The sequence below is a fragment of the Staurois parvus genome, unplaced genomic scaffold, assembly GCF_062004578.1.
Source record: "Staurois parvus isolate SC_StPar_1 unplaced genomic scaffold, SC_StPar_1.0 ptg002753l, whole genome shotgun sequence".
NCBI classification, from domain to species: Eukaryota; Metazoa; Chordata; class Amphibia; order Anura; family Ranidae; genus Staurois; species Staurois parvus.
The window spans coordinates 4,435,679-4,462,535 of NW_028320549.1; the positions used below are offsets into that span (position 1 = coordinate 4,435,679).

General features: G+C 42.2%; 1 protein-coding gene across 1 annotated transcript in view; it reads right to left on the minus strand.

Moving 5' to 3' along the window:
- The window catches only part of LOC149429339 (rab GTPase-activating protein 1-like), a 187,338-nt gene that overhangs the window by 63,189 nt on the left and 97,292 nt on the right, over window positions 1-26,857 (minus strand). Inside the window, exon 7 of the mRNA XM_089666607.1 lies at window positions 23,818-23,946. Within this exon, the coding sequence (XP_089522733.1) occupies window positions 23,818-23,946 (129 nt within the window). The remainder of the gene's footprint in view (window positions 1-23,817; window positions 23,947-26,857) is intronic.

Here is a 26,857-nt window from a genome sequence, read left to right on the forward strand (position 1 = left end):
ACTAAGGTACTGGTACTATGTGACCTAACTAAGGTACTGGTACTATGTGACCTAACGAAGGTACTGGTACTATGTGACCTAACTAAGGTACTGGTACTATGTGACCTAACTAAGGTACTGGTACTATGTGACCTAACTAAGGTACTGGTACTATGTGACCTAACTAAGGTAATGGTACTATGTGCCTAACTAAGGTACTGGTACTATGTGGCCTAACTAAGGTACTGGTACTATGTGGCCTAACGAAGGTACTGGTACTATGTGACCTAACGAAGGTACTGGTAATATGTGGCCTAACTAAGGTACTGGTACTATGTGACCTAACGAAGGTACTGGTACTATGTGACCTAACTCATTCATATGGGTGGCTACTGGCGGCCAGTGAGGAGAATCAGAGATTGTTCCTCGTAGAAAGACGCTGCATGCACACAGTGTGGGCAAACAACCACGGCCAGATTCTTACTCTGTACCAATCAATGGCTGGTGTTTTTCACATAAACTTGCACATGCAACTAGCCCTGGATGCAGACAGCTTGCATCCAGGGACAGTGTTTCTGGCCACATACAAACTGGCCACAGCCAATCATCGAGTTTGTATGTGGCCATAGCACAGGATGCTGTTGCGTTCAGAAACGCCATCTACACACCCCAAATGCAGCACCTGCGTACATGTGCCTATCTGAATGAGGGCTAAGGGTCCCCTGTCCTAGGTAGGTGCTGGATCTAGTAACCTTCAACCCTAAACACACATGGGATCTTAAGATTTTACAATGCAAACATTACAGGCAGGAAAATTGTATGTTGTATCATATTTTAATAGATACCATTTAGTGTTCTGAATTATTACTATAAGGCTTTCACTATATGGTGTGATCAGTAGCAACACTCAGCATGGAAGCTTTATCTTCCTCCTGTTACTATGGCAACTACAGTTAAGTTTAGACAAGTCCTTAGTAACTGCATAAAATCAAGGGCAGCCAGGGAAATTCCTATAGAGCCCAGACACTCACCTTAACAACTGCAAACACTTGCCATGGTTTATCCTAATACACCATACTGAGAATCTGTTCCAACAATTGCCATAAGGGGCACTGCATGGGGGCAACTGCACAACAGAAAAGGTCCTGCTAAAGAAATGAGTATTTATATCTTACATCTCTCAGCAGCAAACCACCTTTGGGATAAAGATGCTCCACTCGTATCCAGCTGACGTCACCATAGACTACATCATGGCTAAACAATGTCAAGGTACATAATGTGTTTGTTCTGTTGCAAACAACTTTCTCAAATATTTAGGTAGACTACAGCAGTTATTGGCTTATTGATTGCCACAAACACGTTTTTCGGAAAACAATCAGCACGTGCGTATCACCTATGGAGCACCTAACTAGAAAGGTCAGAAATAAAGTATAAGTACTAAGCTACTAATCCACATACACGGACTTATTCAATAAAGCACAGCAGAGTGACATTATAATGAACAAGGCACCCTAGCCTAATTGTTGAAACATTACATTGTTTTCTAACAATATAGATATATAATAATAAAAAATAAGATCAAATAATAAATGTAGTCAAAAGACATAAGATGTAATTTGGAAGAAATGACATAAACATGTGCAACTAGACAATTCAAACTGCCAGGTTTATGTCACGTGGAGATATCCTAAGTGCCACCCTTAATTTAAGTAAACTACAGTTATTTGGGAAATGCCATCCCCCCAAAAATTGATTGTACTTCTGGGACCTGAAGGTTTCTATACAGCAGGTGTGTACACCAGAGGTATATGATCATTCCCTGATCTGACAGCCAGATAAGGTCATGCCTATGATCATCTGTAAGTACTACACAAATTGCAATTTGAAAACTTGCAGTACCCTATAACAATGAGATTTAATTTTTTATAGCTCAAGTTAAATTAAGGCATAATTAGTTGCTTTGAATTACTGTACTTTACTCATCACTATCGCTCCTTCTGCTGCCTTACTGAATAAGCCCCATTAAGCCTTATTTAAAGAGTTCTTATGTGCTGCTATCCAAATATAATAACCCATAGCAACAAACCAGCATCCCTCTGCGAACGTCAACCCAGCCCAAAATGAATTCTGATTATGGATTATTGCATGTATGAATAAGAACTCTTTATAGAATGCGTCCATATGTTTCTACCCATTCCCAATACATTATTAACATTCCCCATGCATGCCCTACTTACCACAGGTTTAGGCTTGCTGATCTCAACCAGCTTTGCCAGGATGTCCTCATCTGAGAGCTGGTTGAAGAGGTGGGCATCATAGGCCATTGAAATAGAGATTTCTTCCATCATCTTTGCAAATATTGCTGTGAACTGCTACGTCACTAGTGATAATAGTCAATGTAGGGTCAGATTGGAGCCCCTCTTTATAAGCCCTCCGAGAGGAGGAGGACCCAAACAAAGTAGAACTTTCAGCAAGTGCAGTTTCACTGGTGTAGACTTGCAGGTGGGTTTCTGGGAGGAGCTTGTGTTACCTGTGTTCTCTTTTTATTATTCTTTGAGTATTCCCATTCACCACTTTCAAAAGTCCATTGTCATCTGCATGTCACCTGCTTACTGGCATTACAACTGCACTTCAGCTTTCAGTTTGAAGTTCAGTGGTCTCCATGTGGAAGTAAGTTGAATGTGGCTTTCCGGGGATAGGTTGGATCAGTGAGATTGTCACCAGGCACGACACAAATTATTCAGCGTTTATTCATCAGAGTGCTCAGGAGTGTAAGTGAAGGAGTGAACTTAGAAACTATTCAAAAAATGCCTGGAAAGCCAGGGATTGCTACATCAGCTTGTTCTTTGAAAAACAGGATTGTTCTAAGGAAAGCATGGCAAAAACTCTATTTTAAAAAAAAAATTGCTAAGATAGCATTAATATCTCAGTAAACGTAAAACTTAACGTGACACATGACAGGAGAGGAACATTATCTGTACGATCTATAACATAACTGACTCAGTCCTTCATAACTGTTGCACGTTTAGCAGAGATCAAACCAAAAATCAGTTAGTTCCATCAATCTAGTGCAGACGGCGTTACAAATAAGAAATGAAACGATGAGGTTTCTTCAACAAAAGCTGGTTTGAATACAGGTTCAATGGTCACAAATAATATAGCAGCCTATAAAGAGGTGATTCCAAATGAAACAAAAATAAAAATTGCACACAACAGGATGACATTTTCACTTTCCCCGCACGTCCATCCTCTCCTGTTTCCTCAGTCTTTTCTTCCTGGAACACAGGTCCAATATTTGCACAGTGACATGTCGGTGGTTTGCATCTCAATAGGCTGCTAAAACAGCAGCAAAGGGAGTGTAGAGCAAAGCCGTGTGGCAGGCAGTCTCCACGGCAGGAGGAGGACAGGGAGACATTCTGCTGCCATCCTGGTAATACAGAGGCGTTTAACAGGCTAAACGTGAAATATTTGATGACATCCAGGAGATTACAGACGTTAACTCTCTAAAAGCCGGTTTGCAGTCACAGCTGCTGCCCCTTCTCCTTGGGCTTGGCAGGTGATCGATCTGGTTATTGTGAAAAAGGCTCAGGTGGAGGTCTCTGGTACAAGAGCAGGATATAAGAAAGCAGAAAAGCACCTGTCTGCTGTCCTTATCTCATTGGGAGAGGCTGCTCCCTCCCACCAGACGTTCCGCTGTGTCACACGCAGCAAGGGCCAGTAAAATGTGAAATATGTTGTCATCGATGATCCCAGCACCAGCCTGAGATGCAGAGACTGGGTGGATTCAGAGGATGCACAGAGGGGAAGAGGACACCTGTTGCAGAAGCTGCTGCCTCCATAATCTCACTGGCTACCCACCAGCTGAGGACACCATCCTAACAAGGAGAGAAGGACCAGCTACAAAATATTACAAGCATCCTTCTCAATTACCGTTCGGAAAAAAAAAAAAATGGCATTCTACAATCGGGGCTGGGGGAGGGGTAAGGAAGATGAAGAGATACTGATCACCATTTCCTTAAAGTCACAGCTCACGAGGCAGAGATAGAAGGGAGGAAAAGGGGCATGTCATTTCTGCAGTTCTGCTTACCAAGACAAAAGAAAAATGTGAATTCTAGCTTTGCAAGCTAATCGTTACGGGTATTTAAAGAGTCAGTCCACCCAAAACTGATATTTCAGTGGCAGGTGGATATCACTGAGCTGAATCACCAGCTGGTATGTTCTTCTAGATCTGAGGTTCAACAGAAGTGAGATCTTGTTATTGGAGCTCATTGCTCCAACTCCCTCCGATGTGGATTGTTGTGTCTTTTGCTACCCATCACAATGGTCAGCATAGGAGCGTGGAGTCCCCAACAAAGTATTAGAGATATAAAAAGTCAGATTAAATTTAAATATAATTTTTGGATGGGCTGACCCTTTAAACAGCACAAGGCATGCCTGTAAAAACAGGAAGGTGGTTAATTTTAACCCTGAAGGTATTGAATATTAACCAACAGGGCCGGGCTAGTTACAGATCTGATCAATAATACCACTAATACCTAATAACATTTAAGACTCTGAATTCCCTTACCTTTTTATTTACACAAAAGACTTAAAACAGAGGGCAACAGCCATTATGTGCTATAATCTATGGGAATTGGAAATTAGAAGCTTGGTAAAAGAAAATGTAAAAGGTGAGTATCAGTTGGCTGCTATACTACTGCTTTATCCGTATATTTTTTACAGGGGAGTAGTTTATACAATTTTTAAATATTTATAAATTATATATTTATATATACTATATTGCCAAATGTATTGGCACACCCCTCCAAATCATTGGATTCAGATGTTCCAATCACCTCCATGGCCACAGGTGTATAAAATCAAGCACCTAGGCAAGCAAACTGCTTTTACAAACATTTGTGAAAGAATGGGTCGCTCTCAGGAGCTCAGTGAATTCAAGTATGGTACCGTGATAGGTTGCCACCTGTGCAATTTCCTTGGTACTAAATTTTCAACGGTCAACTGTTAGTGGTATTATAACAAAGTGGAAGCAACTGGGAACAACAGCAACTCAGCCATGAAGTGGTAGGCCATATAAAATAACAGAGCGGGGTCAGTCGCCAACTGTCTACAGAGTCAATAGCTAAGACCTAATCTGAAAGCCTTGTGTGGCTTTCAGATTAGCACAACAACAATGCGTAGAAAGCTTCATGGAATGGGTTTTCATGGCTGAGCAGTTGCATCCAAGCCTTACATCACCAAGTGCAGTGCAAAGTGTCGGATGCAGTGGTGTACAGTAAAGCATGCTGCCACTGGACTCTGGAGAGGCGGATATGTGTTCTCTGGAATGACGAATCACTCTTCTCTGTCTGGCAATCCGATGGACGTGTTTGGATTTGGCGGTCGTCAGGAGAACGGTACTTACCTGACTGCATTGTGCCAAGTGTAAAGTTTGGTGGAGGGGGATTATGGTGTGGGGTTGTTTTTCAGAGGTTGGGCTTGGCCCCTTAGTTCCAGTGAAGGGAATTCTTAAGGTGTTACCATACCAAGACATTTTGGACAATTTCATGCTCCCAACTTTGTGGGAACAGTTTGGGGATGGCCCCTTCCTGTTCCAACATGACTGCGCACCAGTGCACAAAGCAAGGTCCATAAAGACATGGATGATTGATTTTGGGGTGGAGGAACTTGACTGGCCTGCACAGAGTCCTGACTTGAACCCAACAGAATAACTCTGGGATGAATTACAGCGGAGACTGCGAGCCAGGCCTTCTCATCCAACATCAGTGCCTGACCTCACAAATGCATTTCTGGAAGAATGGTCAAACATTCCCATAAACACCCTCCTAAACCTTGTGGACAGCCTTTCCAGAAGAGTTGAAGCTGTTATAGCTGCAAAGGGCGGGGCCAACTCAATATTGAACCCTACATGCTAAGACTGGGATGCCATTAAATTTAATGTGCGTGTAAAGGCAGGCGTCTCAATACTTTTGGCAATATAGTGTATTTATAAATTGTATGGAATTGTTGCAGAACATCTGTACATTATTACAGTATAGAAGTGATACTACACAAAGCCCAGTTTTTGTCAGTGATGCAACTATTCCAAGCATTGCTTGTTTAGGAATTATCCATCAGAGAGGAATGTTCCCCACAAAACCCAACATGCAGGGTAAAATGCCTAAATGCTGGCTTTGTAGCTTACAGAGCTGGGAGTTCATGCATAGAGCTCCCACCACCACCACCTATGAAAGTACAAGAATCAAACATTGGATTTACCTCTCCAGAACTTACCCATAGCAGAAATATTACAACAGGTTAACAACATTACAAATAAATATAATTTATCTCTGAGTGTTTTGTTTTTTGCTTGACCACGTGACAAAAACATGTCATCAATTACATTACATTTATTCAGAGTTGGTATATAAGAGATGCACAGCTAGGAGTGAATGATCAATCTCCCACGACTGCGCAATGTAGACATATAGGAGAAAGTATTATTGATTGAACTCTTCTTAACCGAAGGCTTGAATAGAGAATGAGATTAATAGTTTAACAATTTCCTACTTATTAGAATCATTTCTATTTTTAGGCCCAGTGAGAGTAACCTAATGACAATAAAGCAATTTGTCATAAATAAACGTTATCTGAAGACATCAGACATTTCCTGGTTGGTTGTCACTGTTTCCCCTATGATGGCTTCCATAGTCCTCCACCCTCTCCCTCTTCATGGGGTGAATCAATATGTCTGGACTACATGTACCCTTCCCTTAATTTCTCCCCCCCTGGCATCCAGGAGTGAAGAATCCCTGTACTTGCATGTATGAGAAGCTAGGTATTTACTCCCCTTCCTCCAAGTGACATCGCCGATGTTTGGGCACCAGTGCTGTCACATTGGGGTAAATCTATGAAGGCTGGAGAGTGCAAAATCAGGCTCACTTTTGCATAGAAACCAATCAGCTTCTAACCTCAGCTTGTTCAGTTAAGCTTTGGCAATAAAACCTGGAAGCTGATTGGTTTCTATGCAGAAGTCAGCGATTTGCACTCTCCAGCCTTAGTAAATAAGCCCCATTGGGACAAGGAGAGTCCTCGGCCCTGTGTTACTTGGAGCTTACAAACTACAAGTTTTCATCTCTTTGCTTCCAGTGGCCGAATCTAGTTTCAGGGAGCAAAAGGAAGGTGAATATGTACAGCTGAGTGGGTGGCAGTAAGTGTACCTGTACTTAAAATATAAAATTTATAGTCAAATGGGGATTCATTAGCACAACGTGAAGAGGTAAAATAATTCATAGATAAAACAATGCACCTTTGGCATAGAATTCTCAATCAGAGCACTTCTATACATGTTACAGTGCCTAGGCACTATCTAATCCTCTAGCCCAGGGGTCTCCAAACCTTTTCAGCAAAGGGTCGGTTTACTGTCCTTCAGATGTTAGAGGGGCCAGATTGTGGCCAGTGGAAGTAGAAAATGTCCTGGCATCGGTGGGAGTAAACAATGCTTCAGCCTGGGTGATTGGTGGGAGTAAAGAAATTGTATAGCGCCTATGGTCAGTAGGAGGAGAAATAGTGCCCCAGTGGGATGATTAGCACCTCATATCAGTAGGAGTAATAGTGTCCAAAGGGCCAGATAAAGGCAAACAATGGACCACATCTGGCCCGTGGGCTGCAGTACAGAGACCACTGCTCTAACTTAGGTGTCTGTCAGGAACTTTACTACAAGAGGCATATTTTTTGCCAATTCCTGCTTCTGCTTATAGTGTCATCAGAATTTGGGATTCCCAGTCATTTTTTTTCCCTTGTATGTAGTTAAGCCATGCAAATAGCGGCACAGTTTGGGCTAAATGAGGTATCCTTGCAACCCTCCAAATTGGAGGCTCTCCCAGTTGAAGATGATCACAAAAGTTAATTTCTACATACTATTTATTGTTGCTTTCTTCCTCCTCCACCAGGATGAAGAAAATTTCTAGGCAATAGGAAATAGATATTCCCTCCTTAACTGAAGAGGCGTGGGTGGATATCGTTGTCACTCAACTCTCTATGGTCATATCGGCCAGGGAAAAATTAATTCAGCTAAAATATTTTCATAGAATTTATTATACCCCTAATAGGTTGTGCAAAATGAGGAGTTTAGACTCTCTGGAATGCCCGTGTTGCCTTTGTGATTTGGGAGATTTCTTTCATATGGTTTGGGCATGACCCAGAATTGGGATTTTTTGGTCAGCTATTTTGTTTTTTGGAGGAAAAGCTTGTGCTCCCAAATATCAGCACTCTAGCTAGGTGCCTACTGGGTGATTTTGCTGAGGAAGAATAGAGATTTCCTAGAGATTGTCCAAAGAGGTTTGATAGAATCTGGTCTGGATAGCTGCGGTCTCTGGGAATATTGATGTATGATCTGATATATAATAATACCTGGCTAGTAGCGTTTTGGGCAGTTTCTTCCTTTGAAAGTAGATTTGAACCTCCCCTTAGGAGGTACCGAGGTGATTCCTGGATACGATTTCTTTTTTTCCCCTTTGTCTGCTCTAGAACACTCCTCGTGAATGCAGCTTACAGCCATGTACCATCACCACCAGCAGTGTGTTCCAGTTCTTTCCTTTAAAGGAGAAGTACAGCCAAAGCTCTTTTGGCTGTAATTCTTCTATGGATCACAGCAATGTAGTTTGCTCTGCACTCTTGTGAGTCGTTTTCTGCTGACAGAGGGCTAAAGCCTGCTGATGTCACTCAGCCAGTCCAGGCTGGGGAAAGATCCCGATTTCAAAGTCATGATCCAGCCCAGAGTCTGGAGTCACCGATCTGCTGCATACCTGAGCCAGCTACTCCCACCTCCCTCCACAGCCCAGTGCTCCAGTGAGTGCTGAGGGGGTAGAGCAGAGAGCAGTGACTGACAGTTACCACTCTCTGCTCAGAGCGGCTGTGAGAACTCAGCACTCAGTGGTCATGTGATCTCTGCGTTCTCACACTTAGAGCCAGCGGGGGACAGATGCAGCATCGGAACCACGCTGCATCCACCTAGGTAAGTATATTTGGGGGGAAAAATACAAACCCCATACTTCTCTTTTAAGTTTTCTTTGTTATCAGTTTTGTTTTCCCTCATTCATTTAGATGCTCTAAACTAGAACACTGTATCACCATGTTTTTGTGCTGTATGTGAAGGGGTCTCAATAAAATTTTACCTTAAAAAAAACGATTGTGTCATCACACAGTAGGTCTATGAACAGGAAGAGCCTCCCGCTGCGTTTGTCGCTCCGTTAATGTAACAGCATTCTTGGAGCTGCAAAGTGCTGCAAAAAAAGCAGCAGTTGGCCTAGGCATAAGAGCAGCTGCAGAATGCCTACAGTCTGAGCTCTACCATTCACAGCTGACTTGTTTTACACAAGAAACATAAAGCTGCTCGAGTCTAGGTCCATTTTAAGCTAACCACAGATGATTTGGCTGAATCAAGGGATTACCCACACGTGCATGCTTCCCATGCATGACCGTGTATGAATCTTCTGCATGAGCGCGCATGCCCACTTTAAGGGTGGAGTGGAGGGTATTGGTTAGTAGACAATTGGTCATTCAAGTTGGAACACCTGTTACAAATATTACTGCCCCCACCATTCCCCATCACCTTCCATTGAGCGCTTTTCAGAACTATACTCTCTATTTCCCTATTGCTTAAAGGCAGATCGTGCCTAAATGGCTATTTGCTGTCGTATACCTGTGATTACTACTGTAATGCTAAAGAATTAGAAGGAGACCCTGTTTACCATCATAAAATATTTGCATGTAAAATGACAGAAAAATCAAATATTTTTAATGCTTACTTGCAGCTTATGTCCTTTCCATAAACAATTTATAATCATTTGTAATGCACCTTTGAACTTGGTACCCAATTTAAAGTGGTTGTAAAACCTGAAGGTTTTTTACCTTCATACATTCTATGCATGAAAGTAAAACACTTTCTTTGTGCTGCTCCCCCCACAGCCCCCCCCCCCAATACTCAGCTGAGCTCCCTCTTGATCCAGTGATGTGCACAGGAACCTCGGGTGTCCTGGGACTCCCTCTCCTCATTGGCTGAGACAGCAGTGTGAGCTATTGGCTTCCACTGCTGTCAATCACAGCCAGTGAGCCAATCATGAGAAGGTGGGGGTGGGGCCAAGCCACGGCTCTATGTGTCTTATGAACGCATAGAGCAGGGTACACCAGTGCCCCCATAGCACCCCCCACTGAATGCACATACAATCTTATGGGAAGATTGTTGTTGACTTGAATGATCTGGTGACAGGGTCTCTTTAATTTCCATAAAGTGTTACTAAACCCAGGACCCTGCATTCACTATATCTGGTCTTCCACAGTACACAAAATATGGAAATGCAATTACTGCAGTAAATATAAACTGCTAAATACCTTTTCTCATCAGCAGTATATAGCAGTTTTGTGACTTCTATCAGTGTCCGGCCAAGCACTGGTTAAAGCTTGTAGGAGGAGTTTTCATTCTGCTCTGACTGACCCTCTGTCCAGACAGCGCTGATTGGCCCTCTGCTGATCGCATGCACCCCCCCCCCCCCGAAAAAAACAAAAACAACTCTCTAGCAATACACACTAAACTGAGCATGTGCAGAGTGACTCCTAGAGCTCTGTACTATCAGCAAATGGATTGGGGACAGTAAAAGAAGGGGAAGATCAGAGAAAACCAGATCAAAACGGACTTTTTACACAATGCAGAGGATTAACCCCTTAGGTTCCACAGTGAGTATAACAAGCACGCTTTACTGCATATACAGACTGATTTTACTGTTGTGGGTTTAGTAACACTTTATGTTATTTACTCACAAAGTATGCCCTGTAATATGGGTGAGGCACTTTTACATGACAAATTATGCCAGAGCTGTGAGCACACACAATAAAATACATTTCTCGTCTATGTATTCACAGTTCTGCAAATATTTTTGTGATGTGTCGCAGATTCAGCTATGTGAGCTACTTCTGTAGTGCTGGCTATCGTTGATTCAGGACACAAGAAACACAACTAAATGCTATGAATGTGGCATTATTGGCTCTACTTTCTAGACTGCATCTCTGCTATAATACATACAGTTAGGTCCATATGTACAGTGGGGATCGAAAGTTTGGGCACCCCAGCTAAAAATTTGTATTAATGTGCATAAAGAAGCCAAGGAAAGATGGAAAAATCTCCAAAAGGCATCAAATTACAGATTAGACATTCTTATAATATGTCAACAAAAGTTAGATTTTATTTCCATCATTTACACTTTCAAAATAACAGAACACAAAAAAATGGCGTCTGCAAAAGTTTGGGCACCCTGCAGAATTTATAGCATGCACTGCCCCCTTTGCCAAGCTGAGACCTGCCAGTGTCATGGATTGTTCTCAATCATCGTCTGGGAAGACCAGGTGATATCAATCTCAAAGGTTTTAAATGCCCAGACTCATCTGACCTTGCCCCAACAATCAGCACCATGGGTTCTTCTAAGCAGTTGTCTAGAAAACTGAAACTGAAAATAGTTGACGCTCACAAAGCTGGAGAAAGCTATAAGAAGATAGCAAAGCGTTTTCAGATGTCAATATCCTCTGTTCGGAATGTATTTAAGAAATGGCAGTCATCAGGAACAGTGGAAGTTAAAGCAAGATCTGGAAAACCAAGAAAAATATCAGACAGAACAGCTCGCAGGATTGTGAGAAAAACAATTCAAAACCCACGTTTGACTGCACGATCCCTCCAGAAAGATCTGGCAGACACTGGAGTTGTGGTACACTATTCCACTATAAAGAGATACTTGTACAAATATGGTCTTCATGGAAGAGTCATCAGAAGAAAACCTCTTCTACGTCCTCACCACAAAAATCATCGTTTGAACTTTGCAAATGAACATATAGACAAGCCTGATGCATTTTGGAAACAAGTTCTGTGGACCGATGAGGTTAAAATGGAACTTTTTGGCCGGAATGAGCAAAGGTACGTTTGGAGAAGAAGGGGCACAGAATTTAATGAAAAGAACCTCTGTCCAACTGTTAAGCATGGGGTTGGATCAATCATGCTTTGGGGTGGTGTTGCAGCCAGTGGCACAGGGAACATCTCACGAGTAGAAGGAAAAATGGATTCAATAAAATTTCAGCAAATTTTGGATGGTAACTTGATGCCATCTGTGAAAAAGCTGAAGTTAAAGAGAGGATGGCTTCAACAAATGGATAATGATCCTAAACACACCTCGAAATCCACGGGGGATTACATCAAGAGGCGTAAACTGAAGGTTTTTCCATGGCCTTCACAATCTCCTGACCTCAACATCATTGAAAATCTATGGATAGACCTTAAAAGAGCCGTGCGTGACAGACAGCCCAGAAATCTCAAAGAACTGGAAGACTTTTGTAAGGAAGAATGGGCAAAGATACCTCAAACAAGAATTGAAAGACTCTTGGCTGGCTACAAAAAGTGTTTACAAGCTGTGATACTTGCCAAAGGGGGCAGTACAAGATATTAACTCTGCAGGGTGCCCAAACTTTTGCAGACGCCATTTTTTTGTTTTCTGTTATTTTGAAAGTGTAAATGATGGAAATAAAATCTAACTTTTGTTGACATATTATAAGAATGTCCAATCTGTAAATTGATGCCTTTTGGAGATTTTTCCATCTTTCCTTGGCTTCTTTATGCACATTAATACAAATTTTTAGCTGGGGTGCCCAAACTTTCGATCCCCACTGTATTTGGACACAGGCACAATTTTAGTTTTTTTTCAGGTATTTACAAAAATATATTCAAGCTATAGTTATATAATGGATATGGGCTGCAAGTGCACACTCTCCGGTTTAATTTGAGGGTATGTACATCCAAATTGGAGGAAGGGGTTTAGGAATTACAGCTCTTAAGAGTAACCATCCCCCCTTTTTCAAGGGACCTAAAGTAATTGGGCAAATAAATATAATCATAAATAAAATGTTAATTTTTAATATTTTGTTGAGAATCCTTTACTGGAAATGACTGCCTGAAGTCTGGAACCCATGGACATTACCAAAGACTGTAATTGTAAAAGTAATTGTATTCTGCTCAGCCATTCTTGTGATCATCAGAAAAATCACTCTGCTACTTCCAAAATAACCTACTGATCTGCTTCCTGCTCACATAACAGGTAATGATGCGGATTCTATATCCAATATGGGTGCTGGAGGCGGAGAGCTGACATGGGGCTCTGAACCCAAAGAGTGAATTGCTTTGACAATTATCGCACTGGTCTGGCTGTGCAGAAAATGTGTGTAAATTACTGAGGCTGAATGCACAGAATTAAAAATCCTTTGGGAGGTATTTATATTAGGAGTTTAATTTTACAAACTATAACAGCTGAGCATGGCAACCAATCATCTATTATTTTTAATTTCCAAAGCCTAAAGCGAAACGAAAAGGATGAAGACTAAGTCTTTAGTCACACCAATCTGACTGGAAGTCGCACGATTTCAAAGTCGGATGTCAGTACGACTTCAGGTGCGACTTGTAAGACATCTGCGACTTGCAGGACACAGATCTCTATGCAAGTCGCACCTGAGCTTGCATGCACTACTTTCAAAATCGGTGACTAAGTCAGAATCGCAACAATATGACCGCTTCGATTGCAGACAATAGGCTGCGATTTCAAATTGCATGACAAATTGCACTGTTATGACTGGGCACTTAGGCTACTTTCACACTAATTTGCAGCAAAAATGCATATGGAGATCTGGAGAATATGGATGCCAAGTCCACTCCTCAACCCTGTTATGTTACTCAAACCGTTTTTGAATTCATCAGACCATCTTCATCCATTGCTCCATGGTCTAGTTCTGATGCTCACATACCCCTTGTAGATGATTTTGGCTGTGGACAAGGGTCAGCATGGGCACCCTGACCAGTCTGCGACTACACTGCCCCATACACCACAAGCTGCAAAGAACTTTGTGTTCTGATACCTGTCAGAACCTGCAATAACTTTTCAGCAATTTGAGCTACAGTAGATCTTCTGTTGGATCACACTAAATGGGCCAGCCTTTGCTCCCCACGTGCATCACTGAGCCTTGGCCACCAATGACCCTGTCCCTGGTTTTCCTTTCTTGGACCATTTTGGTAGGTAGACCACTGCAGACTGAGGACATCCCACAAGAGCTGCACTTTTGGAGTTGTTCTGATCAGTTATGTAGCCATTACAATTCAGCTCTTGTCAAAGTTAAGCAAATCCTTAGGCTTGCCCATTTTTTCTGATTTTAACACAACTTCAGGGACCACATGTTCACTTGCTGCCTAATATATCCCACCCACGTTCAGGTGTTATTGTAAAGAAATAATCAATGTTCAAGTCACTTTAAAGTTATGGCTGATTGGTGTATGTGTGTGTGTGTATATATATATATATATATATACACACACATTTACAGGAATAGTCTGAGCCTCCATACAAGGATGGCACAGATACTGGAACCGTCCAGGTGTGCTCATCCCTGCACAGACACAAAGAAGAAAGCACTGAATAGAAAGGCCACTTCAATGTGCCGCAGAGCACTTCATCTACATGCACAGCAATTGGCATGAGAATAGATCAGAAACTGGCTTTCAAGATTTCAAGAAGCACAATCACACAATCAAGTACTAAACACAACACATTCAAAATTGTTTTTGGAAATGGTAATAAGCCAAGCTGAAACAGCACTGTTATACACAAAATAGCAACATGAAAGTACATTTTTACATATCAATATTTCTGTAAGATATTTAAATCTTCTAGAGGACTTTGACAGCGGAGCACAATCAACATGACACAGAATGAATCCCCGACAAATGTAATATTTTGAAATGTAGAAAGACGATCATCACAGCGTCACCTTTTTCAGTAAATATCGGCCTTTTTTTGTGTCTGGGTTTGCAACAAATGAACCAGACTGCGCAAATCTGCCCCCTAGGGGCTGTCTAAGAAATGACTCATCTGCTGAACACAAATGTCGTTTGACAGCCGTGCTCTGTAAGGTCACTTATATGGATGAGCCTGTCCATCCTGCTCCATTACATCCTAATGGTGTGGGGATCTCAAATACAGACTAACCTTCATACAGCTATTTTGTCCTCTAATTATGCTGCCACTTTCAAGGTGGGGTGGCTGAAAGGAGCTGCATGAGAAAATAAGCTGAATGACATAAGATCTGCAGAGATCATTTACATGTCTATAGATATTACTTCATGAAACCCACGTGTGCTTTTGTTTTCTTAAATTGGGGTCCTCACGCAAATCCTTGCATGTTCTTTTAACCTGAAACGAATATGAACTTATTTAACCCAATTCATTAAAAAGTAAAGACCTTGACAAAGGGACTTGGACGTCTGAACAAGGTACCAACATCGAGACCTCAACCTGGTTCCTGATCCCCCTGAGTCCATTACTCCCCTTTTTTTCCTTTTCTCACTCCTTACCCCCCACTTTGCCCTAATAAGATTCACTCTGGACCACAACTAATACTGGCCCATACATTATACAATTTTCTTGTTCAATATCCTTTAGATTTACCTCCAACTATGTAGTACAAGGGCCTAACTGATTATATACAAATTGAAAGTGCTTAGGTTTGACCACCTATTATATGGTTTTGGTAAGTCTAAAATAAAATTGTATAATGTATGGCCAGCCTTACTAAATCCTAATCCATTCCCCCTAAACAATATATTTCCCCCCTGTCTTTGTGATACCCCTGTTGTGGACCTATTACTTCCCCAATTCTGCTAGATATGGTATCCAATGGCGCCAACTTTTCTTCAAGCTGGACAGAATGGAAATCCGAACCTTGTAAGTAAATGCAACACCAAGTCACCCTGAAACCACAATGCACATTTTCACATTCAACAAACTAATAACACCATGAAAAATCTAAGTGGTACCCAAATATCTACTGTATCTACAGCCTGTGCAACTGAATATGTACCTATCATGGGCCTGCAACCTTTAATTGTAAATGCAAAAAAATTGTTAATTGTTATGCAAAAAAAGCAAGCAAAGAAAAATGATAAGTTGTCACATCAACCAATTATATCTTCTTCAATTTAACTTTCCAACCTGAACTATGATGTGATCAACTGGAGGAAGCCCATTCTGCTCATCAACTTTGTACATTTTGCAATACAATAAGATGTACTGTATGTTCACCGATTGCTAGGTGCACTGCGAGAAAATGTAGGTTTCAGGAATTCAGGAAAGTATCAATATGAATAGAAATTATAAATGGCAAGATTTTTTAATAGATATACAACCAATTTGAGCTTTGACTGTCATGCAACTGGTTTGTCCCAGAGACGGTTCAAAATCATTGCACAAACTTCATTATACTAAGGCTACTTTCACTCTGCTCCTTTGCAATAATGCGGTAAATACGCAAATGTGTTTTTGCCATGTTCTTGCCGCGTTTCCATTGCATTGGGACATGTGACTTGAAGACAAATCAAAAACGCAACCGCAGGTGCGTTTTTGCCACACATTCTATTAATTTCAAAGGGGAGGTGCATTTTTAGGGCTCTATTTCACTGCACCATACAGGCACCAAAAATACAGCTTGCAGGACTGAAAAATACAACCGACCAGCGTTAAAAGTTCCATAGCATTTAATGGTCATGTGTTTTCTTCCTTTTTTTTTTTTAATGCAAAAACATATAAAAAAAACTGATCAATGTGAAAGCAAACGTAAAGGATAACTAAAGGCAAAACATTTTTTTTTTTTTTTAGTTTGGACACAGTACAGATGGATTAGAACACCTGTCAATATAAATTGCTGGACCCACGGGCGAGTGCCATTAGTTCTAATAGCATGCCATCCGCACTGGAAAGACGCAAACTTACTGGGAACCTAGGTTCCCATGCGTGCTGCGTTTTCAGAAGTGCAGGGACTTCTTCTCTGCGTGTCCCGGGGCACGGGAGTCCATTCAAATGAATGGGTTCTCGTGCCTGCTCAAAACGTGGCCCGCACGGCTGCATATATGTGAACCGGGGCTAAACATGGAGATCAGATTCTGCCCACAATCCTAAATTGCGTGGCAATTGCAGCACAATGCGCTGCGTTTGAGTGCAATATATGTGAACCGGGGCTAGACATAGAGATCAGATTCTGCCCACAATCACAAATTGTGTGGCAATTGCAGCACAATGCGCTGCGTTTGAGTGCCATTATCCTTCAACAGAACAGAACGTGATGCAATTCTGCTGCGATTGTCGGACAACATGATTGTACAGTAATCACGGCAAACCACACCACAAATTGCATGAAGCTTGTCAACCGAAAAGGAGCAGGAGCTACTTTTCAGGAGACAAACGCACGTAAGGCAGCCCAGTCAAGTGAATGGACTGCCCTATACGTCACGCAGAATCACAATGTCACTCTTGTGTAGCAGGAACGTTCGTGAATTAGATTGTGAACAGGGCCTTAGGCCTGCCATGGAAAATGTGCAGTCTGAATTTACAGCCACTTAAAAAATTTGAACAAACAATATGTATTTATTACATAATTACTAACACCCCCCCCCCCTTTTTATATTTCCAGGAGACATTGAAAAGGTACAAATAGGAAGTGAGATTTGCCTCCTAGTAGTATGATTTACACCCCAGAATCCAGGCCACAAGTGACATCGGTACACCAGTAAACACAGCTCACTATCCAGTGATATTTGCACCCAATGCACACAACTCACTGCTCAGAATCTAGGTCACCAGTGAAATCTGCATCCCAATACACATAAGCTTGTTAGTCAGAATCCAGGCCACCAGTGATATCTACACCCTAATACACACAGCCAATTTCCCAGAATAGGGGCCACCAGTGATATCTGCACCCAATTACACACGGCTAACTTCTCAGAATTGAGGCCACCCATAATATCAGCACCCCAGTACACACAGCTCACTCGCTAGAATCTCAGACACCAGTGACATCTGAACCCTGTACACACAGAACACTCCCCAGAATTTTGGGCAACCAGCGATATTTGCATGCATGTACACACAAATCACTTCCCAGAATCAAGGCCACCAGGGATATTTGAATGCCAATAGACGCATGTTCTCTATCCTGGTAACCATTGATATCTGCACATTATACACACAGCTAATTTCCCATAGTCCAGGCAACCAGTATCAACAAGAACATGCCAGTTGACTTCTAGCTCGCCCTGTTTAGAACACACACTACTACTTCTCTGTATATTTATTAGCTTTCAACACGGTCGTTACTTTGATAACTTTGGGTCTTCTGCAGGAGAGTTATTGGTCTTTTGGTTTGCTTTACTTGTCAACAAACTAAGGGACACCTTCCTAATCCTCCTCTCAGGCGGTCTTTAGGAGGACTGAGGTTTATTTCAGTCTTTGGACAATGTAAGGAAGGTTTAAGGACTTGTGACAGGCCTGCTAAATGCTGTGGTTTGCAAGTGCAACAGAAGTTCTTTAGGCCTCACGCACATTGGGTGTCAAAAATGCCGCTTTTAAGGGAAGTTTTTTTTCCTGGCTCTAAATGCACTCCTGTGTTAGCCTATGTGATGTGTCCATGCACACATAGGTGTTTATAGGCATCTAGGGGCAGGAGCCATTAGAGGCAGAAAAAACCCCAAAACATCACTTGCACATTCAGGAGAGGAGCGTTTCGGTAGAAAAACGGTCGACACCTAAACGTTAGGCGTGTTTAGCACTTTATTCATTTCAATTGCCAGAATACTTTTTTTCTGGCCAAAAGAATGAATGAACTGCCAAATGCCTGACATGCTTAAATGTGTTTGCAAAACGAGGCTTTAGGCACATTTTTTACACTGCTTTTCTCCTGCCAGGAGAAAAAGTATTTAGAAGAGTTGGGCAGTGTGCATGAGGCCTAAAGTCGACCTTCACCCTACAAAGCTTCATCCCTCCATTCCACCCCTTCTCCTTTTCTCAACATGTATAGCAAGCTTTTTTTTTCTTTTCTCCTTTATTTACTCTGATCCCACCTAAGAAAATGACTGAGATTATTTTGCACGTCAAATATCCCAGGAGGCATAGCTTTTTATTCAGGAAAGAATAAAATGGCAGCTGCCAGCATCCTATCAATGACATCACAGATGAACATGGCAGTGCAGGACTATGCTCTGCCAGAAGAGGTTCCCAGCTGGACAGCGCTGGATCCGCTAGGTGCGCGAGTATCTAAAATGTGCTTAACTCACCTCCAGGTAGGCGGGTGTCATTAAAAATATAAGGGGAGAGGGGGGGGAAGTGTGAAAATCTGCATTAAGATGAAGACTTTCTTAGAATAAAACAATCTCCTCTTTCCTTCCTAATATAACGATATTTTTTTTCCGAGGGGAAGGTTCTTTATTAATACCAAACAGCAGTCCCATATTAAAACCATCCCAGGCAAAGCCTTGAATAAATATGTGCAAAAATACAGTAGTCTGTTTTCCACAATAAGCAGTCACATTATATTTGACCACAATAATGCTAAGAGAGAAACAGCATCACTGAAGCAATGGGGAAATATCGCAAGCTCTGCTTTCCTCTACACAATGAAATTGTTCTGTTATCTGATGGACATAATGAAAAACAGATAGCAGGAGAACAGAGTGCTACACATGGCCTCAAGGCAACATAAGAAGCGGTCATGGAGCTTTTGTATAGTGTCAAGGAAACAATTCATAACTTGCTGTGCATGCACTGATAAACCACTCTGTACATCTTTCACTGAAGCTCACATTTGCGTAAGCACTGCCAAGGACAAGCTCTGTTGTGCTTACAAAAAGAAATATCCTCCTTGGAGTTCGTAAGTACCATCATTAATGGATGCATCCACTGCCAGTTAATGTTGGGAGATTAAAAGCATAGACAAATTAAAGCAGAATGGGGTTTTGGCAAGCTAGCAGCTTTGGTCTCCCCATCCATTAGATTGAGAAGACGCCCCATTCGCGTTGCCTGTTCTGGAATGGCCTCATCAGACACCAACTGCCTATAAGACCATCCTCCATTGTGAAGGGAAAAGCAGGTGCACAGCTTTCACCAACTGCACTATCCTCCTGGTTTACTGCTGATGCATGAAGGTTGTAGCTAGACACCCTGGACATTTACTGGACCCATGGCTCCTGTCTAAGGCACACTGTGGTTGATCAGCTTAAAAAGCTTCCGAGTTCAGCATAAACACATATCAACATAAAGAGAACCAATATTTCCACAAGTGTTAAATAGCCACCTACGGTAAATGGGAGTCTCTGTTTTGGGGGTATGTAAATTACTTACCTCCAGGTACAAGCCCAGATTCAGGGACCATTGTCATCACAGTTTCCACTTCAGATGCCGAAGAATCTAAGAAATCCCCATCAACATCAATGTGGCTAAAAACTAGGTCTGTAAATAAAGGGATCATGTGTGCTGGTACCCAGAACACTGCAGATAAACTAAGGTGTAGTGAGGGCATGGAGACAATGATAATTCATATCATTATGCTACCTTAACATCAAGAAAAAGGGATTTCCTACAATCATCCATTGACACAGAATCTTCCAAAAAAATCAAGGTGTGCAAAGCATCAAACATTAATACACTTTATTTTCCGACAACAGTATATTTGCTTGTCTCTCTTTAATTCTACTGTTGGGCATAACAAAGAAGGTGCATGTACATAAGATATTGATCATTCGCTTTGATGTCGAAAAGCACAGACTCAAAAGGACTTCAGGGATATTACACTAAGGTTTCAAATAAACAGGTAGTTTGACATCTGATATGTTTATCTACTTTGCTGTCCATCAGTAGGTGTAGGCAGGGGCGGACTGACAACTCATGGGGCCCCCGGGCAATAGGGGATCATTGGCCCCTGTGTCCTTGCCCAAACTCAAAAAAGCCTATGAAAAAGGTACCAGGGGCATCTCATGGGGCCCCCTACTAACCCCGGGCCCTCGAGCAGTGCCTGAGTTTCCAAATGGTCAGTCCGCCCCTGGGTGTAGGAGAATCTGTAACTAGTTCTGTAGTTGGGTCACCGCTGTAATACCATTCATTGGGCATAGGGATGCAGCTATGTTTAAAGCGTTACTAAACCCAGGACCCTGCATTCACTAAATCTGGTCTTCCACAGTACACAGGACATGGAAATGAAATAATTTTAGTAAATATAAACTGCTGAATACCTTTTCTCATCAGCAGCAGCAGAGCACTGGTGAATCTTGTAAAAGTTTCCATTCTACTCTGACTATCCAATGAGGCTGCATTACCCCTGACTCTTTGTCTGGACAGTGTTGATTGGCCCTGTGCTGATCACATGCACCCTCCCCAATGAGAAAAAAAAAACTTTCTAGCAATTACACCAAACTGATCATGTGCAGCTTGCCCCCTAGGCTCTGTTCCATCAACAGATTGATTGGGGACAGTGGAAGAAAAAGAAAATCAGAGAAGACAGGATCAAATAGACTTTTGATAATGTGGAGGATTAACCACTTTGGTTTTACAGTGAATATAACAAGCATGCTTTACTGCGTATACAGACTGATTTTACTGTTGTGGGTTTAGTAACACTTTAATTTACAGTGAGGATCTCCAGCACAGATTAACAAACCTTCCTACATGTGCTTAACCTCTGTATAATAGTATCAGGACTTGCGCTTGTGTGCATGAACTGGAAACCCCAAACAGTTGATGGAAAGCCCAGAGATAATTCAGTTTTTTTCTTCGGTGGAACGAAAAAAAAAAAAAAGACTTGATTCCCCCATGCACACCTTTGGCATTGAAGGGGGAATCTCTGCGCTGTGCCTTTGTATTCTGACAGCAAGGAGACTTCCCCGCCATCATAATACACTGAAATAACAGATATTTTCCAGCATGGCGATTGTACCAAAGTTGATTTCCCAGCTGAACCAGCCTAACTTCAATCCATGTATGGTCAGCTTGAGAAAATGTGTCTCTGTAACAAAGCAATCAATTTCTCCTATAGGTTACTATCTGCTGGTAGCTCTGCACAAAAAAACATGTGGCAAAACTTCATCTGAATTTATTTTGTGTATTTTCTCACATCCACAGTGTGGGAAAAACAGAAGTGAAGCATTATTGAAAGGCAGTATTGGTTGCATGTGGCTGGGACAGCATGAGGTCTAAATACAGCCCGGTTTCCTGCAACAAGACATGGAGATAATAGTGCTTCCTGCCAGGAACTGGAAGAAATAAAAATTCCCAAAGCTGTTAGCTAAAAAAGGAGAATGACAGGCGTATGGTTCAGCAGTCCATGTATATAATAAATAAGTTCCCATGTGGGCTGGGGTAATCCAGTAGGCACTAAGGGCAGGCTGCAATGGAGCAAAGCAAACTCTGAAGTAGAAGAAACAAAAGAACAGAGCGCCTCTAAGTGTAACCTGTGTGACAATATTTAATAAAAAGGTAAGTATAGCAACTCACATCTTGGATAATAAAAACAGGCTCATAGGGAAATGGTGTAAAACGTCTGTAGCCAGATGTAGATGACTGATCCAGAGAGGAGTAAACCTTGGTCCGCCAGCACGGGTGTCAAACTGGCGGCCCTCCAGCTGTTACCAAATTACAAGTCCCATGAAGCATTGCAAGACTGACAGTTACAAGCATGACTCCCAAAGGCTGAGGCATGATGGAACTTGTAGTTTCGCAACAACTGGAGGGCCGGCAGTTTGACACCCCTGAAGTAAAGCATGGATGGTGAAGCCTGGCTGGGTGAAAGATGAAAGAGCGTGCCGGCCAACGCTGGTCCCACGCATGCTCAGAAACTATCACAAGTTAGCCTGCAGTTTCTTGTTTGTATTCTTACCTCCTTGCTGAAGTGCTGTTCCGGATTCCTTTCACATGTGTGGTTGTCTGTGCTCACCTATGGGCGTAGTCTGCTGTTCACTGGGTTTTATTTGCTTCCCTTCTATCACTTCCTGGCCCGCCTCCTCGTTTGCCTGCCTATATAAGACATGCTCAGTCTAGGCCACTTTGCCTGAGCTCCTGTGTGTTGCTATTGCCTGTATCCTGCATTAACTACTTGTGTACCAACTCCGGCATCGGTCTCTGACTGTGCTTGTTTTCTGCCTGTCCTGACCTCAGCTAGTCTATTGGATTTCTGTTTGTCTCCTCCCATTGTACTCTGCTCCTGCGAGCGGTCTCTTCATCCTCAGCTGGGCGTACCTGGGGGCCGCAACCTGGTCCCAACTTGCTGCAAGTCCATCCCCACCATCAGGGGCTCTGGTGAAGAAGCAGGCTGGGGCTCAGACTCCACACCCTGGGGAACCCCAAGTTGTCTATCTACAAGGGCTCACGACCACAGGTGCTGACAAACGCTTCGCACTCTGATGACGTCAGACGCCCAACGTGACTAACTCCGAACATACTGGAGACCCAGCCAGGCTTCACCATCCCTGCTTTGATGCAGCACCACCTGCTGGCGGACCAAGGTTTACTCCTCTACCGATCAGTCATCTGGCTACAGACGTTTTACACCACTTCCCTATGAGCCTGTTTTTATTATCCAAGATGTGAGTTGCTATACTTACCTTCTTAATAAATATTGTCACACAGTTTACACTTCCAGGCGCTGTGTTCTTTTGTTTCTTCCAAAGCTGTTAGCTGCATCTTTAAGCACTTCTGGAAATGAATACTGAACTTTTACAATAAAAGTATATCTAAGGGGAGAGAGCTACTTATTTAGTTCCCCACTACAGAGCTTCCCTCTGTTTGTTCTGGTGACAATTGTCACTGGTATTCAAAATGAGGGAAAATCCAAAATCGTGAGTTGTCATCAGAACAGTAATGGAAGGGGAAAAAAATCAAATGTTTTGGCTTTAGATACACTTAAATCATACCATTTGAAGCACAGAAAATATAGAAAGGAAGGGAGATGTGCACTTCTTACCTTAATGTTGCAGGCCTGCTCCATCAACCTTCGAGCATTCTCCTCGGCCCGGTATCTTTTTGGCAGCTGAACACGGAAAAACTTTAATGCTCCTTCAAAATCGGCCTGCAGGAGGTCTTCCTTGGAAGTCTGTCGGAAGCGTAAAGAGGAGACAATAATTATTCATATTTTATAATTACTCAGTTTAGGCAATGTTACCATTAGTGGACCACAACACACACAGTGCTTGCAAGCAGGGCTTTATGTCAGCGCCATGCTGTCCTAGGGCACATTTACTATGCCAGCACAGACGTTTAGGCCCACGTAGTCCTACATAATCTCACTGTACAGTTGTGTTCAAAATAAAAGCAGTGTGTTTAAAAAAGTGAGTAATGATCAAAATCCTTATAATAGCTTTTATTTCCATACATGCAAATACGCTGGGAACACTGCACAGTCTATTCCAAATTAAAACATGAAAAAAAAATGTTTCAAATGTGTTATTACTTTACAGAAAGCGAAGAAAAAGGAATATTAGGCTGTTCAAAAAATAGCAGTGTCTTCATTTTTCTTTACAAATGTAAACATTTACTGTATAACCTGAAAAATGCTTGAAAATGTAGCTTTGCTGTGAATCACTGAAGCAAAGTTTGGTTGTATAACCACAGTTTCTGAGAACTGCTTCACGTCTGTTTTGCATGAACTTGACCAACTTCTGGCGCTCAGGTATTCCAGCCCAGGACGATTGCACTACATTACACAATTCCTCTGCATTTCTTGGTTTTACCAAGAAACAGTATTTTTAATGTCACCCCACAGGTTTTCTATTGGATTAAGGTCCGGGGATTGGGCTGGCCACTCCATAATGTTAATCTTGTTGGTCTGGAACCAAGATTCAGCTCGCTTACTGGTGTGTTTGGGGTTGTTGCCTTGTTGAAACACCCATTTCAAGGGAATTTCCTCTTCAGCAACATGACCTCTTCAAGTTTTTTAACGTATTCAAACTGATCCATGATCCCTGGTATGTGATAAACAGGTCCAACACCGTAGTATGAGAAACATCCTCATATCATGATGCTTGAGCCACCATGCTTCACTGTCTTCACAGTGTACTGTGGCTTGAATTCAATGTCTTAGCCTAGACAGACTGTTGGCACCAGATGTGTGCAATTCCTATTGCCCAACACCCTGGACATGCAAACGGGTAGCTGGTTATTATTTATTACAGGTACTTATACAGCGCCGTCAATTTACGTAGAGCTTTACATATAAACTGTACATTCACATCAGTCCCTAACCCTCAAGGGGTGTCGAACTAAAGTCCCTAATTCGCACTCATTCATACACACAGGGCCAATATAGACAGGAGCCAATTAACCTACCAGCATGTCTTTGGAGTGTGGGAGGAAACTGGAGTACCAAGAGGAAACCCACACAGGTACAGGGAAAACATGCAAACTCCAGGCAGTTGGTACTATGGTTGGCATTCGAACCAACTGCCCTACTACTGCCAGGTGGAAGTGCTAACCATTCAGCCACCATCATTAGTTTTAACATCTAAAAACTAAACAAAATAAACTTTAGATCTGCTGCTTACCTGCAGCAGAGCTAAAGTTTTTCTTTTCTTCTTCATATACCAGCATCTCCATGTATTCTCCACCTCTTCCCCCAGTAGATCTGCTGTTTAAAGGGAAATGCATCCCTTGAAACTACCTACTGAGAAATCGGTCTCATTCAGTAGCACTGTAACTGAATGAGACCGTCTGATATTTAAATAAATTAAATAAAAGCCATAAATTACTTATAACTGCCTGCCTCATGGGACCGGCTGAGTAAGTATAAGAAATTTATAGCTTTTATTTTATTTTGCCATTTTATACTCTGAACAGATTAAAGATCTTTTATTTTTGTTGCTGAAAATAAAGCTTTATTAGTTAAAAATCCTGCCCCTTGCCTGAGATTCTGGCGTTTTCGTGTAGGCAGAAGGCACTGTCTAGCACTGCTGCTTGCAACGTTTAACCAGTTCCAGTTTAACCAGTATATATACGTGATTTTGCAGTTCTGGGTAGGGGGCGTGTGCGTGCCCTACCCACCCCGCCATTCGTGGCCTTTGCTGTCAATCACTGGGTCCTGGCCAGTGATTACTCGCTGGCACCCAGTGATCGCTGAGTATCTCCGATGGGGGAGAGACCTGTATGTAAACAATACAGATCTCTCCCCTGTCAGCTCCTGCACACTGCTTTGTATGGCTCTGCATAGCAGAGCCAAACAAAGCAGTGTGCATACAGTGAAACACACACAGCCCCTATAGTGAAACAGCACACAGTTAACCCTTTGATTGCCCCAGATGTTAATCCCTTCATGCCCAGTGCCATTAGTACAGTGTCAGTGCTTTTTATTAGCACTGATCTCTCTATTGGTGTCACTGAGGATGTCAGTAAAACCAAGTCAGTTCCCTCCAGTGTCAGAGTGCCCGCCGCAGTCCCGCTATAAGTCGCTGATCGCCACCATTACTAGTTAAAAAAAAAATCCAGTATAAAACCGCCATTTGTAAACGCTATAACTTTCACGTAAGCCAACAAATTTACATGTATTGGGATTTTTTTTAGCAAAGACCTGTAGAAGAATACATTTTGGCCTACATTTATAACAAAATTTGATTTTTAAAAATTTTTTACTGGATATGTTTAATAGCAAAAAGTCAAAAATATCGTTTTTTTCCTCCAAATTGTTGGTCTTTTTTTATTTATAGCGCAAAAATAAAAATGCACAGGTGATCAAATACCACCGAAAGAAAGCTCAATTTGGGGGGGGGGGGGGTGTAAATTTCATTTGGGTGCAACATCGCATGATTGCGCAATTGTCAAAGTAACGCAGCGCCGTATCGCAAAAAGTGGCCTGGTCAGGAAGGGGGGTAAATCCTCTGGAGGGCAAGTGGTTAAAAGTCTGAGAGTCTGAAAGCTAATGTGGCTTTGAGAGTCTGAAAGCTAATGTGGCTGGATGCCATTAGGAGCCGTGTGTGCCCAGGGCAGTACAGCATCCAGCAACAGCAGCTTTCAGC